The sequence below is a fragment of the Peromyscus maniculatus genome, chromosome 1 (assembly GCF_049852395.1).
Source record: "Peromyscus maniculatus bairdii isolate BWxNUB_F1_BW_parent chromosome 1, HU_Pman_BW_mat_3.1, whole genome shotgun sequence".
NCBI classification, from domain to species: domain Eukaryota; kingdom Metazoa; phylum Chordata; class Mammalia; order Rodentia; family Cricetidae; genus Peromyscus; species Peromyscus maniculatus.
The window spans coordinates 162,435,886-162,453,871 of NC_134852.1; the positions used below are offsets into that span (position 1 = coordinate 162,435,886).

General features: G+C 56.6%; 1 protein-coding gene across 1 annotated transcript in view; it reads right to left on the bottom strand.

The window, feature by feature from the left end:
• Positions 1 to 17,986, bottom strand: part of Dagla (diacylglycerol lipase alpha) — a 58,380-nt gene that overhangs the window by 8,577 nt on the left and 31,817 nt on the right. Inside the window, exons 2-15 of the mRNA XM_006993875.4 lie at positions 16,113 to 16,250; positions 15,543 to 15,754; positions 14,216 to 14,317; positions 13,680 to 13,818; positions 10,482 to 10,569; positions 8,512 to 8,646; positions 7,877 to 7,954; positions 6,065 to 6,189; positions 2,816 to 2,969; positions 2,250 to 2,333; positions 2,078 to 2,155; positions 1,601 to 1,681; positions 729 to 871; positions 302 to 370 (exon numbers count right to left, since the gene is read on the bottom strand). Of these exons, the coding sequence (XP_006993937.1) occupies positions 302 to 370; positions 729 to 871; positions 1,601 to 1,681; positions 2,078 to 2,155; positions 2,250 to 2,333; positions 2,816 to 2,969; positions 6,065 to 6,189; positions 7,877 to 7,954; positions 8,512 to 8,646; positions 10,482 to 10,569; positions 13,680 to 13,818; positions 14,216 to 14,317; positions 15,543 to 15,754; positions 16,113 to 16,207 (1,583 nt within the window). The 5' untranslated portion in view covers positions 16,208 to 16,250. The remainder of the gene's footprint in view (positions 1 to 301; positions 371 to 728; positions 872 to 1,600; positions 1,682 to 2,077; positions 2,156 to 2,249; positions 2,334 to 2,815; positions 2,970 to 6,064; positions 6,190 to 7,876; positions 7,955 to 8,511; positions 8,647 to 10,481; positions 10,570 to 13,679; positions 13,819 to 14,215; positions 14,318 to 15,542; positions 15,755 to 16,112; positions 16,251 to 17,986) is intronic.

Sequence of the window (17,986 nt, forward strand, 5' to 3'; positions counted from 1 at the left end):
GGGACGAGCATTAGCCTGGCCCAGGCAGGGGCTGGAAAGGGGCAGGAGAGGGGGCAGTGGGGGCGCCTGGCCTCCAGGAACTAGAAGGTAGGTCCAGCTGGGTCATGATGTGGGGGCAAGTCAGGTCAGAGAGCCCTCAGGAAGGTGTGGACCCCACACGGTCTGTCTTTTCACCACAGGGCCATTAAGAATGGGAAGGGTTACTAGAGTCCTTAGGAAGAGGATGAGGGGGGCTGAGATGTGAGCGCTGTGGCGTGGGGTGAGGCCCGCTAGGGAACCAGAGCAACAGAGAGGGACTTACCTGGGAACAAGGTCTTTGCCCAGAACCACAGCAGTGACAAACTCTTTGGAGTACTCCATGGCGTCCTCACTGCAAGAGAAGTTAAGGAGAGGGGCTTAGGCCCGGAGCAGGGCCCTGGCGGGAGTGGCCCCACTCTGCACCTGGGTTCGAGGCTTCCCAGGGAGCTTAGAGTGCCAGGCCGGCCTTCAATTTCCGCCCTTTCCGCCTGTGATTTTCCAGAGGTCTTTGGAGGAGGGCCCACTTGGCACGTTATAAAGCCCTCGACCTACCACCCAAATCCTGTCCCGTGCCCTTCCCAAGTCTCCAGTGGTCAGGAGGTGGGCTGCCCATCCAGCCACCGGCTTCCAGGCCTGGCCAGCCCAAGTCAGCCCTTGGCTTTGCAGGGTCCTAGCTGCTCCAGGTAGCTCGAAGGCCTCAAGCTTCTTACCTCAGCAGGCCTCCTGGCGGGGAATAGGCGAAGCACTTGAGGGTCGGGTACTGAGGGCGCAGGAGGAAGGAGAGGATGGCAGCTGTGCCAGCGCCCAAGGAGTGGCCTACCACAATCAGGCCATAGTGTTTGGTTCCACGGCCCTGGGGACCAAGAGATGCCTGAGAGCCCTGCCTCAGTTTCCCAGCTGGCACTGGGAGCATGAGGGCTCTTCTCAGAGTCCTGGGATCATGCTGTCCTGCACGGATACTAGGGCTAAGGGAGAGCCAAGCTAGGTCCGTCCTCACAGGGTGAAGGCTCAGTGAGACTGTTTTCACACACTCCTATGCATCCTCTGAAGCCTTTCTCAGAAATTCCCTCCTTGAGGAAGCCCTCCCTGATTTCCCAGAAACAGCTCCCTCCCTCCTAGGCATTGCACCTGCCCTGTGACCACTCTGGTGATTAGTTATAATCTTTTGATGACCCCGTTCCTCCACCTGACCACTAGCCTAGAGTCCGGCAGACCTGGGAATGGGTGCTGGCAGCATCGTCGGGAGCTACCCATAGAGGGAGCAGTGGCTGGGCTGACTCAGGCTGCCACTTAGCTGGGGTGCAGCCTTCTCCCTGCTGGACGGCTGACTTTGTCACTGGGTTCTGTAAAATGCCCAGCAATGAGTTGTCCCGACTACGAGGCTGGCAGAGCACACATCTGCTAACTGGGTACAGGGAACCAAGTAAGGACACTTTGGGAAGGGGGGCCTGGGAAGTGGGGTGGGCAGAGTGGAGCCAGCTTTGGGAGTTGGGAATGAGGGAGGGACGGACAGGAGCTGGTTTCTGGGGCCGGGTGCCATCATTCACCTCCTCTCCAGCATGGGACGGCATGGAGAACTCACCAGGTCTCGCCCAAAGGCCTGGGATAGGACCATCTCCTGCTCCAGCTTCTTCTTGATGTACTCAGCCGAGAGCACCATGCCCTGGGTGGGAGGAACAGAGCAGGGCTGGTGAGAAACCTCAGGGACTGGCACAGCCAGTGATCTCAGCCAGTGCCCGCTTCCAGCCCTCGAAAAACAGGCTGTGGGGGCTGGTGGGTACTTCTCCGGTTCCATTTTGAATTGCGTTTTGCAAGTGAGAAAACAGAGGTTCAGAGGGGAGTCTCCTGACAGAAACAGGTATGACATCTCCCCACTGCCTTCCCTGGAGATTTTAGGGACAGCCCCCGATCCCCCAAGCCTTAGACTGGGCAGGCAGACGAAACCACAGCCTTCTGACTGATCTCTGAGAGGGACGATGATCCCTCAACTGCAGGCACCTGAGTGCTGTCAGGGTTTGGGGGCAAAGGTCAGGGGACCTCAGGATGTTGAGGCTGATACCTTGTGACCCAACCAGGTGCCTCGGTGTCCCTCCACAGGGAGGCGTTCAGCATCTCCAGTCAGGTCAGTCAGGGCATCCTTGAGGAAAGAGAGAGGCCACATGAGGGTGGCTGAGGAGGTCAGGCAAAGGCCACAAGTACTTGGGCCTGTGGGGGAGCCATGGGTAGCTTACCTTGGGGGACAGGGTTCCCCGGATACTGATCACCACTTTCTTCTTGTCATGGTCCACAGCTACGTAGAAGGGAGTTTCATAGACCTAGGAGTACCAGCTCATGAGCCGAAGTGACCCCAGAATGAGGCCAGACTCAGGGAATATCAATGAAACTCCCCACTGGCCACAGGGTCCCTAACACCTGCCACATCCAGGGTTCCTGGAGCTCACCGAGGAGTCTTTGGTCCCCGACCCTCCCACTCCACTCTGCCTCGGGCAGCCCTGTGCTCAGTCCAAACGGCTTACTGCCTCTCCCCAGTATCTCTGGTTTCTCCCATTTCCTTAAGGCTGGGCCTGGAGGTCCTAATTCTGAATGGGACTGGCATCCATTTCCCCACCTAGCTTGAGGCAGTGTGGGTCTGGGTCACCAAAATGGAGGAGGCCATCTCTGGACTACATCCTGGAGATGATTTGGAAACTTACAGCTGGCTCCACTGGCCTAGGGATTGCTTTGGTGGCCTGGGTCCCCAGTGGCTTCCAGAGGAGCTCGGGCCCCAGCTCTTCCTGTCCCCAGCCTGGCCCCTCACCGCGTCATGACAGGAGGTGTAGACGATGTCGACTGCAGTCATGTTCTCATCCAGGAAGTGACGGCGGATGGCAATCGCGTTGCAACCACAGCAGTTGTCTTCCTCAATGGTGACACCAGGAGCGAATCGGGGTCGGGCAGGGCAAAGACAGCACCTGGAGTGGGTGGCGGCAAGCCCAGGGCTGGTCAGCACCAATGCGGTGGCTTTCTCCTTCCACCCTGTCTCTGTCTCCCGACTGACCCTTGCTAAGCCCTGGTGACCTCTATTGGTCAAACCCTGGACCAGCTCATCACACTGTCTCCAGGCAGGACCTGACTCAGGAATCCCTCCCCATTTGGTCGGAGACCCCATCGCTCTTCTTTCTTCCAAGACGGAGCTTCCGCTCCAGCTTTCCAAGGTCCTGGCTCCAGCCTGGACCTCCCTGCCCTCTAGCAGCCTACTTCATGTGCTTGCCGTCAGTCCCCTCTGGACCCCAGTAGACCCACTGCAGACCTCCAAAGGTACCTTACCGGACTCCTACATGGCATCTCCCCTCAGCCGGACTGTCGGCCCTCCGGGTCCCCAGCCTGCTCCCTGGCTATCACACCAGCTCCTCTCAATCACTCCACACCAGTCTACTTTGTCTTTGTATTTAAAACCAAACCCATCCACTGTCCTTTTCCAGGAGACTAACTTAACTTCCTCTGCCTCGTCCGCCCTGCCCCTGCCTACCAACCCAGCAGCACAAGGACCCTTTGGAGAGACATTAAGCCACTAGGACATTTCCTCGTCGGGCCCACAGGAAGGCCCTCCTTTTCAGCAGACAGGTCTCAGTCTTTTCCAGGCTCTGCCCCGTCTGGCCTTGTCTGACGGGCTGCCCGACCCCCTCTGGTCTGTACCACTCTTGCCTTCCCTTCCTCTGCCTCCGCTCCCTCACCAGATTCTATGCACCTTATCCTCCTATACCCTTTAGTTTCCACCCCAGGGGACCCTACAGTGAGGTCGGCCCCAGCTACCTCTCTAACGGGCCCGTCCTGACATGACCCCTGGTCCAGCACTCAGCCCTTCCAAAGCCTCCATGTGCTCCGACCTGCCCTGGAGTCCCTCAGCTGCCTACTGTCTTGGCAGGAGCTACACAGGGCAAGGTCTGCTCCGTGCTAGTCACAAATGTTTCCCCGAGCACCAAGCCTAGACAAGCGCGCACAGGAGGCTCTCCAGGTAGCTGAGCCAGGGCTGAAATGGTCTCTCAGTTAGGGGCGGGGGTGGGGGATGGGTCCGGGAGAACTGCATCTGCTTCTCGGGCCACCAGAGGGAGCCAGCACCCAACAGACCGGGTGCCAGGAGCTGGGAGAAGTGTGACCGGGCTGCCAGCTGTCTTGAATCGACATTCAGCGTGGTGTTGGTCCTCCCAGAGCAGTGACTGCGGGACTGTGACTTTCCAACAGGGAGAGGCCTCACTGAGAAACCCCGGCGTCAAGCCGAGACCCGGAAATGCCTGAGCCTGGGAGTGGGACTACCCCATACACAGGATACAACACACAGGATACACATCCCAGAGTTGAGCCTGGAGAAGCCACCACACCAATCAGGCCAGGTGGTGGCAGGCTTGGCCCAGGGTCTGAGCTCCTACCTTCAAGCCTTCAGGAAGCTCCCCTCTTTCCTCAGCTGAGCAGGAGGCTCTAATGAGGTAGAGGAGAGTCAGAACTTGGGTTCAAATCCTTCCTGGCATGTCACTTCCTGATTCTGCAGCCACAGTCCGGCTCAGCCTCAGCTTCCTTCCGGCGCTGACTGCTACTTCCCCAAGCTACTGGACTCCTGCCTGTCCCTTGTGTCACGCCCCTTGTCCCGCTCACCCTCCACGCCCAACAGGCCCTGACAAAGTGGTGATGTCGCACCTGCTGGGGCAGACAACCTCAGGGTAGCATCAGAGAGCTAGTGGAAATGACAGCGGCGGTGGCGGCGGCGGCGGACGGCAGACGGTGCCCAGCCATCTCTCTCTCCAGCTATCCCTGTGCTTTGGGCCTTCCTCTCCACATTACCCTAAGCTCCTTCTCCCAGGACGGGGCCTGACTGTGCCCCACCGAGGCTGCCGACTCTGTCCTCTGCCATTGCAGCATTGGCTCATACAGGTGCTTATCTTCCCACCGTTCCCAGAGCACTCAGAGCCCCACCGCCAGTGGCCCCGTGGTTCTGAACTGTCCTATGGGCTGATAGCATTTGCCAGAACCAGGGAAACAGGCCCCTGAGAAGTGGAGTAGGTCCACCTGCTTGGTGGGTGGCCTTGGGGCTCCTGGCCCAGTGATCATCTTGAGAATCTCCCCATCCACACCGTGTCCCAGGAATGCAGGGGAAAATAACAGGCATGGACATTTGGCAGAGATGGGAGAGGCATGTAGTGACCTGGTCTTCTCTGATCAGCTGCTGGGGGGTGGTGAGGACAAGGTCTCAAGAGCCACCAGCTTTCTCAAGAGAGAGGCACTGCAGAGCAGGGGTGGATGCTGTCATCCCCCAGGACAGGCCATGGAGGACAGAGGTACTGGCCTATCAAGTCAGCTTTTCTGGAACAGGAGCCCAGGGAACTGTCCCGCTTCTGTCTGTCATGGACTGAGGGTGGAGACACCACAGAAGGACAGGGTCCTTCCAAAGCCCTTCTCTGGCCCACTTAGAAGCACACAGCCCCGCCCCTGGGTGGGGCTGAGGGCGGAGCCAGTTACAGGCCAGATTTGGGTCCAGGTCTTTCTCTGCTCAGAGCCTGGTAAAGCCTTTCAAAGTGCCTTCTTGGTGCATTTCAAGAGACCTCCATGGAGTGGGCCTATGTCTCCAGAAAATTCTTCTAGAAAGGCAGAGCACAGGAGGGGAGCCAAGAGAAGGGAGATGTGGTCAGACAGGAATGGCTGTGGGGGGCAGAGGAAGCCCAAAGAGGAGAATCGGCAGTGTAGACACTGCAGTATCGCGTCTCAAAAATGGATGCGTCAACATCGCACCTCACAGATGCAGAAAGCCAGGCTCACAGAAGTGTACTGACTTGCCCAAGGCCGCAACTGAAAGTCTGCATTCAAACCCAGAACTGTCTACTTGGAGTCCGGGAAGGAAGCAGGAGGAAGGCAGTGGCCCAGTGACCATAGGGGAGAGAAGCTGCTTGGTGGGGGCCAGAGGAGGTGGGGGCAGGATAGCAGTTTCAAAGCCCCAGGGGAAGGGGGTACCAGCACATCACTGAATCCCTTCCCTCCACCCCACGCTGGTGTGGCTGGGGACTGACAGAGTACTCACGAGCAGGACCGAGCCAGTTGGCAGAGGCCACAGGTGGGCTTCCGCATCAGGTACATGGGCCAGCCGTAGGCGGCCAGGGCGAAGAGCATGTAGTAGCAGACTTCTTTGTAGCGGAGCATCTCATGCTGGAAGACAGGATAGAGAGAGAGGGTGGTGACCTCTGCCCCTCCTGCCTGCTACCTCAGCCACCACCAGCCCCTGAAGTGGGAGCCTGCCGACCTGCTCCAGTGCAGGATAGCTTCTGGGCCCCAGGGTGGAGGAGGGGCAGCCCCTTCAGACACTGATTGCATTTGCCCAATTATCTCCCTGTACGCAGGCCAGAATACTCACGAGACCTATCCTACCACCACACTCTTAGAATTCATGATGTGGGGACAGAAAAATCACTCGGAGCACTGGCTTGTTTACCCAAGAAGGAGGGAGTGTGGGCTGTGAGTGGCAGTCGCTCCGCCTCAGCAATCAGGCCCTGGGAAACTTAACCCTGTGAAGCCCTGGGGCCCACAGCTGGGGGTGTCTTGCTATGGGCAACAAGACAAGCCATGCCGGGCATGGAAACATGTCACCAAATGTCTCTGGCTCTCCAGTTTGACTCATGGAGTCCCAGGTTCCTGAGGCTCGGGGAAGCCGTCTCCCTGAGATTGGGATCACGCTAGAGAAAGGTGCCACTTTGAAACCCAGGAGTCCTGCTGCCCGACAACTGTTCTTGATGCTGTGGTTGATATCAGTGTTACAAGCTGTCCAGAGGCGGGATGGCAGAGTCCCAGGAAAGCCTGTCAGTCAGTCCCCAGCCCCTGGGCACCAGGACCGTGGCACTTAGAGGGAATTAGTCACCTTGTAAAAGTTAAGGAGGGTGATTAGTCATCTTGTGACGTGAAACAGGTAGGCCTCAATCAGCACCCTCTGCCTGCTCTTCAGGAACTCAGGAAGGAGCCAGTAGCTGCAGAGGCAATTACCCGGGGTGACAGGACAGGGAGGGCGGGGCACTGGCAGCCTCTGCCAGGTGGCAGGTGCAGACTCTGCACCTCCCCCCAGGGGGTGGTAAGAGCCAGCCAGGCAGGGCCCTAGTGAGTGGCAGGCACCTGGCTAGGGGCACCGGCTGTCAATCTATGTGGCTGGTGAAATGAAATGATGTCTGATTGGGGAGACAAGACACCTGGGGCTTCTCTAGAGACAGATCCCCAAAGGGCTAAAACTTCTCCAGACCTGTTTTAATTGGCACCAAGTTTCTAGCACCTTGCTGGACTGGATTTAGGATGGGTCACTTCCTCCTACCCCAGCTCTGGGTGCCTAGGGCATTTTACACCTCTCCTAAGGCTTTGAGGATGACAGACTTGCTCCAGGTCGCAGAGAGAAGCCAGGGAGCAGGGAAGCGCATGGGTTTGCCTTCTCTGGGCCAGGCTGACTGTGGTTCCGCCCTTGGCCATGCTGGCCTGGGCTGGACCTCATACCACAGAACCCGCTTTCCCTGTAACACATGAGCTTTCTACTACAGGTGCTTGAGGAAAGTCTCTACTGCTAAAAAGGCTTTAAAATGGCAATGCCTATCATGAGGGAAGCAGCAGCAATAACGTCACAGCTCATCCCCGTGAAGCACTGTGCAATCTCTAGAAGTCAGGCTCAAACGTTTTGGAGCTTGGCTAAGAGATTCAGGGTCCCACTTATAGAAATGGCACGATGTGAGGGCTCTTGAGGTGCTGAACTGAGAGGAGACTCCCTGGACGGCTGGGCAAGAGCGCTGGGGTCAGCTCACACCACGTGGTTTGTGGGGAGGTGGTAGAGAGAACTGGGGGGAGGAAGGGATTTCCAACTCACCGAGTTCTTGAGGTCGAGGTACTTGGTGTTTCTGGTCACTGGCATCCCAGACAGGAAGGCCAAGATGTCATTGTTTGCCTGGAAAACAGGAGCGGTAAGATGGACAGTGGTCTGGATGCGAAGATGAGAAGGGAGTTCGGTTCCTGCCTGCTTCAGAGGTCTGAAGGAGCATGAGGCTTGCAGCTCTTCCAGGATCCAGCAATTTTCCAAAATCATACTTCCCAGTGTTTCTAGTTCCCCCCATTCTACGCAGAGCTTCAGCCCCCAGGGGATGGTCCTGTGCCACCTCAGAGGGAAAGGAATTTTGTGTGAGATGTGCTGAGACTGGAACTGGTGTGCTGGTGAGGACAGGAAGGCAGGACAAACTCCAGACAGAAGGCTGAAGCATGCGAGCGGGCACTGGCCATCTAACCCCAGAGATCAGGATGTCCTCGGAGGCTGGCCTCAGAGGCAGCCACAGGTGGCCCAGAGAACAAGTCACCCTATCAGGAGTCAGTGGAATGGCTGGCTGAAGGTTTCAGCTAGGACACCGGAGGGCAATGAACAGTCCACAGTGGCGGGAGGGGGGGGGCTCCTGGGGGAGAGGACGCCACGGATCAGCAGCAGCGGCCCACGGGAGAGCTCGGGGTGCTCACCTCATCCAGCACCGCATTGCGCTTGGCTCGCTGTCGCTGTCTAAGCAGCACCAGGCCAGCAATGATGTCGGAGGGCACGATGTCGAGGTCACGGAAGAATTCAGCAAAGAGGTAGGCAATTTCTGAGTAGGCATCCTGTCAAGCAAGGCCCAGGAAGGGCAGGAGGCGGTGGCAAGGCAGCAGGAGAGAGGAGAGAGCAGGAGTGAATCCCCGGGGCAGGTGAACTAGGAACCTCCACAATCCTGGCCAACGTGGGCCTCAGGCAGTGGCTCTGTGCAGCAGGAACCCGGGGACCCTGTTCTGGGTTCAGAGCCTTCACCATCTGTGGGTCCTTCCTCTTCCTCCCAGACCTCTTCTCTCCGCTGAGATCCTTACAGCTCATGCTACCCTTTGCTCTCAAGTGCCAACCTGAGGCCCTACCTCTCCTCTTGCTCTGGATACCCAGAATCAAGGCCCAGGCAGCCCTTCTCCAGCAGAGAAGTCACACAAGGTATCTGGCCGCCCCGCCCCGCCAGCTGTGACCCTGCAAGACCCACTAAGAGCTCTGGAAGGCTCCCAGGTCTCATGCGCCCCCTGCTCCTCAGGAGCCTCAGCTCAGTGGACCCTGTAATGTGTTTGAGAAAAGTACAATCTCATAGTCGGTGGCCTCTCTGGCTTCAGACTGGCCCTGGGCCTTGGGTAGGAGGCAAAGGACAGAGACAAGCCCTGCAGGGTGTGGGTCCTGGGTCTCTGCTGCCTTCTGCTGCCTCAAACCTGTCAGGAGAGGGTGGGGTGGAAGCAGAGTCACAGCAAGTGAGTCTGTCTCACTGGGTCTCACCCTTGAGTGCCTGGCAAGCCCAGGGCTGCAAGCACAAATCTCCGAAGGGCCACATAGCCTGATACTGTTCAGCCCCAGCTGCCCAGCCCAAGATGCCATGTTTGGACCTACAGACCTTTATGTAAATGCTACTGGTGTTTTCAAAGACTGACATTTAAGTGTAGTTCTTTAGCACCAACATACAAGCTGACGAAAACCGCTCTGATGGGATCTGCCCCTGGGCTGTCTGTACCTAACAGGACCATGCCGTGGGCACCTGCGACCTTTACACCAGCTTCTCACAACAGCCCTGACTCTACGTTGTGCGCAGGAGAAGACCATGCCCTTCCCAGGCCCAGGCAAGCCTCGTGTCCACCTGCCAGGGCTCCACTCTCTGCCCTCTGCACAGCACACCTGCAGCCAGGATCTAGAGAGCTTACAGGCCTCCCTAGACACCCCACCAGGTACTTACCACCTGCCAGGGAATACTGGGGCTTTCTTCCACTAGGGGGGTGCTGTTAGGGAGGGGGTTCTCCAGGCTTCCTGGGGACAGCTGAGGTGAGCACTTCGCTGTCTGCCCCAGGGAGCAGTGGTCTACTGACTTCTCTAGCCTTTCTACTAACCAGCTGTGGGATATTGAACAAATCATTCCATCATCTCTGGGTCTTAGCTGCCTGATCTACAAAATTAGGGGTGGGGCTGGATGACCTCTAACCTCCCTGCCCTACCCTAAGGGGGCTATCTCCCCGCTCAGAGCCACCCTTAGCGGATGCTGCCTTCCTTCTGCTGAGCTTGTTTCTCAGAGCTCCAGAGATGAAGGCTGACTGTACCACCCAGCCCCGGGCTAAGCACTCAACAGCACCCCAGACCTTCCAGATCCACCCACTTCTGGCCACGTGTTACTGTTCTTCGCTTAAACTAAACTGTGTTCCAAGGGTATCAAGTCAGTCTTCACACCTTTCTGTTTTCTCAGGAAAGCAGGTAAACAGTTGCTTTACACAGTGGAGCAGTCCATCAGTGGAAGGGCAGGCTGTCCCAGGAGCAAGCTGTCACTCTGCTCTCAATCAAGGCCCTGCCTCCTACCAGCCCCGCCCACCCAACATCACCAGACAGTGAAAGGCCCCTGCATGGCAGGCAGAGGACCCGAGTGAGGCAAGCAACCCCGGGTACTTACTGACTGCGAATCCTTTGTCCGGGTGCAACAGAGGAACACTTTAAGACGTCGGGACCAGCTGGTGGCCTGACCCTCCTCTAGCCGGTGCCTGTGAAGGTAGACCGTTGACAAGTGCGAAGTCAACGGGCTGGACAAGAGGAGCTGGGCCAGATGTTAGGGAAATAGGACGGCCTGTTCCCAGGACACACCAAAGCGGGGCTGGGGGGAGGGTAGGCAGCAGGCTAGCTACAGCTGGGTGGCCAGTGACCTAGATATCAGCCAGCCACGGTATTCCCTGGAGACTCTTGCCGGCCAACCTGGTGAGTTGTTGTGGGGTGGGCCAGTCCCTGACTTTTGGTAGACTGACCCATGGGCATGACCTGGGGACTTCAGAACTGGGAATCCAAAGCAGGGGCTACTCTGCAGCCGGGGATCTAAGGCTTAAAGGAAGAGTGGGAGAAATGTCAGCCAGTATGACCTTGCTGTCCTATGCCTTTCATATCGAAGGACTTCAGTAACTCATGTATTGAGTACTTAGAGGAAATCTAGGGGGTTGGGCAATGCCCTGGCATTTCCCAGCTCCTCACAGCTGCTGTCAGGGTAGGGCAGGCCCCCTGCCTGCTCAGTTGCCCCTGTCCGTTCTCTTCTCCTCTACAGTTCAGGTGGGGAGTCAGGAGGCCCAGGAGTCAGTGAGCAGAGGCAGAACAACAGGCTACTTTCCCACAAAGACACCATCGTGCTGGGCACACAGGGACTTGGTGCGTTTTAAGCACAAACATAATAGTCCTGGCACCAACCATGTAGGTCTCCAAACTCTCCAAACTAAGTCAGCAAAGGCTAGCTGGGTTTTGAGCAATGTGATGCCCCCTTAAACGCCCATCACAGGGTGGTGGGGGGAAGGGGGAGGCAAGGTGGTTCTCAAATGCATTCAAGGCACTTTACGGCCACCAGAAACAATAGACTGGCTCTCCATGAGCTTCTTGGCTCCTCTTTGCAGTCAAGAACTGCTCCCCATTCCTTTAACCCTGGCTACATAGGCAGCTGACCAAAAAGAAGGGAGCAGGAGGGGCTAGGGGTGATGTAAGAGACCAGCTGTCTGGGAGACCTGCAGTCCCTGGACAATGAAGCAGCCTTGCATCCCAAATCGATGCCCCACCACCCTTGACAAAGAGAGAGTGAACATGGCCCAGCTGGGTTCTTAGGGCATCACATACTTTTTGCTTTCTAAGCCAACCGGGCTTTCAAACACAGGATGTGAAATTTCCTCCGCGGCCTCTGGCCAGATAGAAGAGCTCACTCCACTGAAGTACCTCTCATGAACACCAGGGGGCAGATGACCGTAGGAATGTATGGGAAGCTGACAGGTTTGGTCAAGAGTAGTCCACCGACCACGCCAAGGAGACCACATACCAAGTCTGAACAGAAAGTTCATGGACCCCAACAGCCCTCTGTTGGGAGACTCGCTGTGTGAAAGGGGGCAGACATTCCTTCTACAAAAACCCAAGGTCAAGCCTCCTGGGAAACAGCCGGGAATAACGCCCTCCCCCAGGCCTCACCAGATTTCACTAGAAAGAGAAAGGACCAAACCTTAGACACACTCCCGGCTTTCAGAAACCCAAATAACTTAACCATGTGGTAGACGGAATGCACACGTCCCCTGCCCTTGGGAGTTGATAGCTTGAAAGATGTCCCTGTTAGAAAAACTGTTGGTTTTAGAGCCCGTGGAGGACACTCAGGCAGGTGGTAAGCTTGACAAAGCCCCACAGCCAGACTGTGCTCTCCAGCCTTGCAGGAGACCTGGAGAAACCACAGCAGGTCACAGGCCTGCGAGCTATGGCCTCTGACAGGGCCTGGAAACCACAGGGAGCTTCGTAATTAAAATGACAGCAAGCACCAGGCCCTGCTGCACAGGCTCCTACTGCCTGGAGCCCCAAATCACCCAGAGTCAGGAAGGGAAGGAAGTTTTCCCCAGGGCCCAGGAGCCCAGAAACGGGTCGGGTGCGGCATGTGCTCAGAGCAGGCAAAGTGGGACAGGGGGTGGTGGCCAACTGCACTGGGGACAGAGAAACGGGCTCTTGAGCCCTGGCTCCAAAGCCTGACATTTCAGGCTGGGAGGTGGCCAGACCAGGCATGGGTGTGGTGCTGGAGGCAGTGACGAGCTGATGGGCTGACGTGGAAGGTCTGAGGCATGAGTGGGGGTGGGGGACAGGCCTTCTGGGCAGGGGTCTTGGCAGCCTGCTCTCCTGTGGCTTGGGGTAGTGACTCAGATTCCTCATCTGTCGAAGGGGTCTCACAGCTGCTCTGGGATAGCAAAAGAACTAACTGGATTAGTCACAAAGGGCTAAGCACAGGGCCTGCCTTTCAGGGGAAGCCTGCCTGATTATGGGGGCTACTGTACTGTGACTCATCCTGGGAGCATCCCTTGCTTTCAATAAAGAAGTCACTACGGCCATGCTGGACACCCTCTCTCATTTTCTCTGCCATTCCACTTCTTCTAAACACCAGGTGAAATCTCCTCCAGGAAGCCTTCTATGATTAACTTCTTTCAACCTCTGAGACCTAGAGGGAGCATCACCTAATCGCTAAGTAAGGGCTCCAAAGTCAGGCTGAGAGCTAGTTCTCAGCCTCACCACATAACCAGGCAATCATAGAACCTTTGTACCTTAGTTTCTCTACTCCCGTTATAGGAAGGACATGGGTTGGAACTCACTTTGAACAATGCTTATGTCTGCTGTTACTGCTCATAATTGAGACGAGGAGTCCTGCTCCTGCTGTTGACAGCAGCTTCCCATTAACTCAGCCCATAGCGTTAACCACTTGGTGCATATTATCTCACTTAAACCGCACACCGGCATCCTGAGTCAGTCCTGAGCCAGGAACCGTTAGTCTCACTTTTTTTTTTTTTTTTTTTCTGGGACAGGATTTCACTGTATAGCTCTGGCTGGCCTCGAACTCACTATATAGACTAGGATGGCCTTGAACTAATCTGAATGCCCCTGCCTCAGTAGTACTGAGTGCTAGGATTAAAGGCACATACCACCACGCTCATCCTATTCTTATTTTTTCAACAAAGGAATTGAGGAAGTGAGAGAGCGAGGCTTTCACAAGAGCTGCGGCTCACAAGATGCTGGCGTGTGATTTGGGAGGGAACAGGACCCCTCTCTGCCCGTCAGTCTGCAAAGTTCACGAGGGCACCACCCGCCTACCCAGACAACTGACCGCAGGTTGTAAGTCCGCAGATTCCGCTGCCTCCTCTTGGTGGCTCTCAGTTTGACGAAGGTGCGGCCCGTGGGGTCAAAGACACAGAGGACAGTGATGCAGACGCTGAGGATCACCACCCAGTTGCAGACAACCATTCCTGTTGACAGCAGAAATGAGAAGAAAGAATTGCTGTTGGGTCCACCTTCCTGGGACGTGAGCTCTGCACAGAGAGACACTGTAGCCTTGGTGTCCCCAGCTGCTTCTGAGACCTACGAGAAGACTCAGAAGTCTTTTGTCTCCAAGGCCGGCTCATGGCATAGAGCAGACAGCTCTGCGGGCTTTTGAGAAGGTGTTGAGAAGCCCTCATGTTGCCCGGACAGTTCTGTGTCTGCTGCTGCTCCCCCTGTCGGGCCTCAAGTGAAATGGCAGAACACAGGGTGGAGGCTTGAGTGTCTCCCTGGAGTGGTGCCTGGGCCCCCTCCTCTGCAAGCTGGGTCCTGTTACCACCCCGCGGGCTGGCTGGCTTCAGCTGACGGGGCAGGTGGGGTGCATACCGAGGGTGACATTCTTAGCAGTGAGGTCATTGCAGGAGGTGTAGTACTGCGTGAGCCAGATGATGCCCACGATAGCGTAGATGAACTCGATCACCAAAATGGCTGCAAAAAGAGGTAGGTTCTGACTAAAGGCTACTGTCCTGCACCAGGGAAGGACCCAAGAGCCTAAGCCTGGCTCCTGCTGCTAGGCCTCTAGCCACCTTACAGCAGGAATGCACAGAGCCCTGGCCTGGTCGCCTGCCCTGTGCTCTCCCGTCCCCAGTGCCTCCCTGAGACTGTGACTGGACAGGTGAACAAGGAAGATGTACTCCCCAGCTTCTTTGGGGTTCCAGAATTTTATGCATGAGCTCTGGAATCAGACTCATTTCAGGCAAGAGACTTAATCTCTCTGAGCATCCATTTCCTCATCCATATTTGAGAGTGCCAATGACTTCATCACAGGACCCTGAAGACTGGAACTCACGAAAACCGATGTTTCTTTCTCAGCAGACTCAGGAACTTGGTTTGGTGGGACAGGGGGATGAGAGAGGAGTCCCAGAAGCCAACCCATGGTGGTCCATGCACTCAGTGTTCTAAGTCCAGAGCCCCGGTGGGGGTGGGAAGGAAATACAACACACTGGCAGGGCCAGCAATGTATAGTAGCTAAGAGCCTAGACTACAGAGCCAGACAGAAGCATGGGTTCAAATCCCAGCTCTGACTCTTCCATCCTGCTTTGGCTGAGTGACCTTGAAAGAGCTAATTAGTCTTCTTGGGCTCCAGTGTCCTCATCCACAAAATAAAACTAACATTTTCTTCCCCAGGAGCCATGGAGAAGTTTGAGAGAAGTGTTCCCTAGGAACACCCCAGAGGCCGCTGGGGCAGGGTCCAAAAGAGATATGGGCTGGTCCTCAGGGGAGCTGGCTCAGCCTGGCCTCAGGGTTTTCCGGGTCTGTTTCAGAAGGATCACCAAAGCACTTTGCAGACAAGCTCACAGTTTCAAATAGGGGGTCAACTAAGTTTGTCTATGAAGGGCCAAGAGGGTAAGCATTTTAGACTCTATGCTATGGCCATTAGTCACAAAAGCAATCTCTCAGCTCTGCCATCATGGTACCAAAGCACAAGAAACAACACATAAATAAGTGGGTGTGTTCCCCAGTGAAAAGATTCACAGCTGCTGGGCTGGACTGGGCCCTTGGGTCTAGAATGTCAGTCCAGTAAGGCACCCCATGCTCCCCAAGGTTTGGGTCTTTGTTTGTGTTAGCAATCAAAACCCGAGGTAATGAAAGAGTTCAAGAGAAGGGTGTGGCACTCTGGACCATCCCCAGCCCCCAGCAAGGGGTCCCTTACCCAGGCGCACGTAGAGCACGTACTGCATGGAGTCCCGGGGTTCTGTGTAGAGGATGCCCCCACGCATGCTCAGCCAGATGATGGCCATCTCGGCAATCATGCAGCTCAGAAGGATGCCCAGGTAGCCGCGGCCGTGGTCCACCAGGTTTAGGGAGCAGGCCTCGTGCGGGTTATAGACCAGGCCGAAGAGCACCACAGACAGGATCACAAACCTGGAGAAGGGCACAGGTGAGCAAGGGTGGGCTGCCTCTGTGCTGTGTGCTGCCCGTGGCCGGCAGAACCGCTGCGGCTCAGCAGGAGGAAAGGGAGGCGGGTATCTCCCCAACAGTAACATTGCCCACCTAGCTTTGGGTGCCCCTGAGGTGCCCTGCTGTCGGTATGGGGAGGCAGCGGCAGCTACTATGCCCACTGCCAAGGTCAGGAGGGGTCCTGACTCCTGTGGGAATACCGAGAGGAGCGCCAGGGAGCAGGAGAGTCAGATTTGGGCCTGGCATGGAGGAGCAGGTAGTTGGAAAGCTTCCTTTCGGACCTCCTCAAACCCAGGACTGTGGCCTCTGCTCTAAGACTCACCAGGTGGTGTGCAGGAGGAAGAGGAAGATGGCTGGCAGGACGAGGTCATCGCTGCCCACAGACCAGCGCCGCCGGAACACCACGATCCCGGGCATGGCTGGCGGCTCTGGGAGGTTCAGCGGGCCTGGCGCTCACCTCCTGAAAGCAAGAAGAGAACCCTGGAGCTGTCTGGGCTACCACCAGGTGGTGTCAGCAGCACAGGCATCTTGGGTGTTGGCACCATCCCCACCCATGGCTGATGGGCCTCCAGGCACCAGAGATGCTGACCCATCTGCCCTCTCAAGTCCCACAACAACAAAAGCCTCAGCAATAGGATACCAGTCTCAGCAGGGACCCCTGAGGTCACTCCTGCCCATCACCAGACTCCCACTGCCTAAGGTCATTCCCATAGTAACTGCTCAGCTCCACTGAAGACCTAGGTTCTGGTTGGCCTGCTTGAAATCCCAGCACTTGGGAAACTAAGGCAAGAGAAGCATGATTTTGAGGCTAGCCTCCGTCTCAAAAAAAAGAGACAAAAAGACCCTGAATTTATTCTCTTTCCACCATCAAAGGGATGCTCAGTCCCCAAGGCCCTCACTGTCTTTCCACAGGGAAATCTGACTAGTACTCACAGTTCTGGGCCAAGGCTTCCAAAACCAAGAACAAGTGTCCCTTAGCCCAGAGCCCTGGAGAGTGGGAGGGAGGCTGAGGGCTTGGGGAGGGTTGAGAGGAGTATGTGAATGGCGGTGGCTGGGACTAATGAACACCGAGGGTGCCGAGGCCCAGCATATAGTCGTTCTTGGAAGTCAGTCTTTGCACAGTGAGGCCTTGGGTTTCTTGTTCGCTGGAGTCCATTGAGCTGTGAGTGTGGTCTGACTTGGTTTTGCACCCATCTGACAAAACTCTGAGCCACTGTCACGGTTTTAGGCAAGGAAGGCTATGGTGGAAGCATGGGTCCGGAGTGTGGCTAGGGTCATCTGCCCCTCACTGTGAGAACAGCAGCCGCTCTACCATGCTCACGCCTAGCCTGATAGCTTTCACTGCTTGGTGTCTATGTCTCGGAAGTAGCTGGATACAAACTAGTCACCCACAAGCCCAGGAGTGCTGGTCAGGAGATGGGGGCCTCCTCTGGAGCTGGGAGAAAAAAGTGGTGGCATAAATGGAACGCTGATATGAGCAGGGACCCAGGACTGTGCAGAGAGGAACTCCTACCATAGAGGTCTAGGCACACTGCTAGCGGGCAGCTTCCCCCAAGGCCAGCAGAGGCTTACATGGCACCTGATCCAGTAGTGGGCAGCAGGTCTCCCTCTCCCTAATGACAGTTCCAAGGAAAATGTGTGCACGTGGAGACTGAACTCAGTAGGGAAGGAACCAGCCAAGCCTCTTCTTAGACCAGTGACCACAGCCCTGACAGTGGACAAGGGGGCATGGGGCCAGGTGGCTGGGCAGCATGTCACACTGGGCCAGGCTCTGCTGGGCTCATCTCCTAGGAGCAGCCACTGCATGCTCCCAGGAGGGTGCCCAGAAGCAGGGCTGGCTGCCTGAGCAGCGGCTGGGCTAGCCTGCTGGGGTCGTGCCTACTCCCCTCTCAGGAAGTGACATCATCCCACTCTCAAGGAGGAGTTGAGCGGATTGTGGGAAGCAGGGGGAAGGATGGGGAGAAGCAGCAGCTGCTGCTGGGGTGGCTCGGGTGTGGGGAGGTCTACTGTGGACAGGGGCTCAGGACTGGAGCCAAATCTGGGACAAGCAGCCCAGGACACAGCTCAGAGTTTGGAGGAATGGGATGGGAGGGAACTGGGGCATCATGGGTGGCAGCAAGGCTGGGACAGGCAGAGCTGCCAACAGCTGCTGTACCTGTTCCTTTCCCGTCTGCAGGTGACTCACGGAGGAGAGAG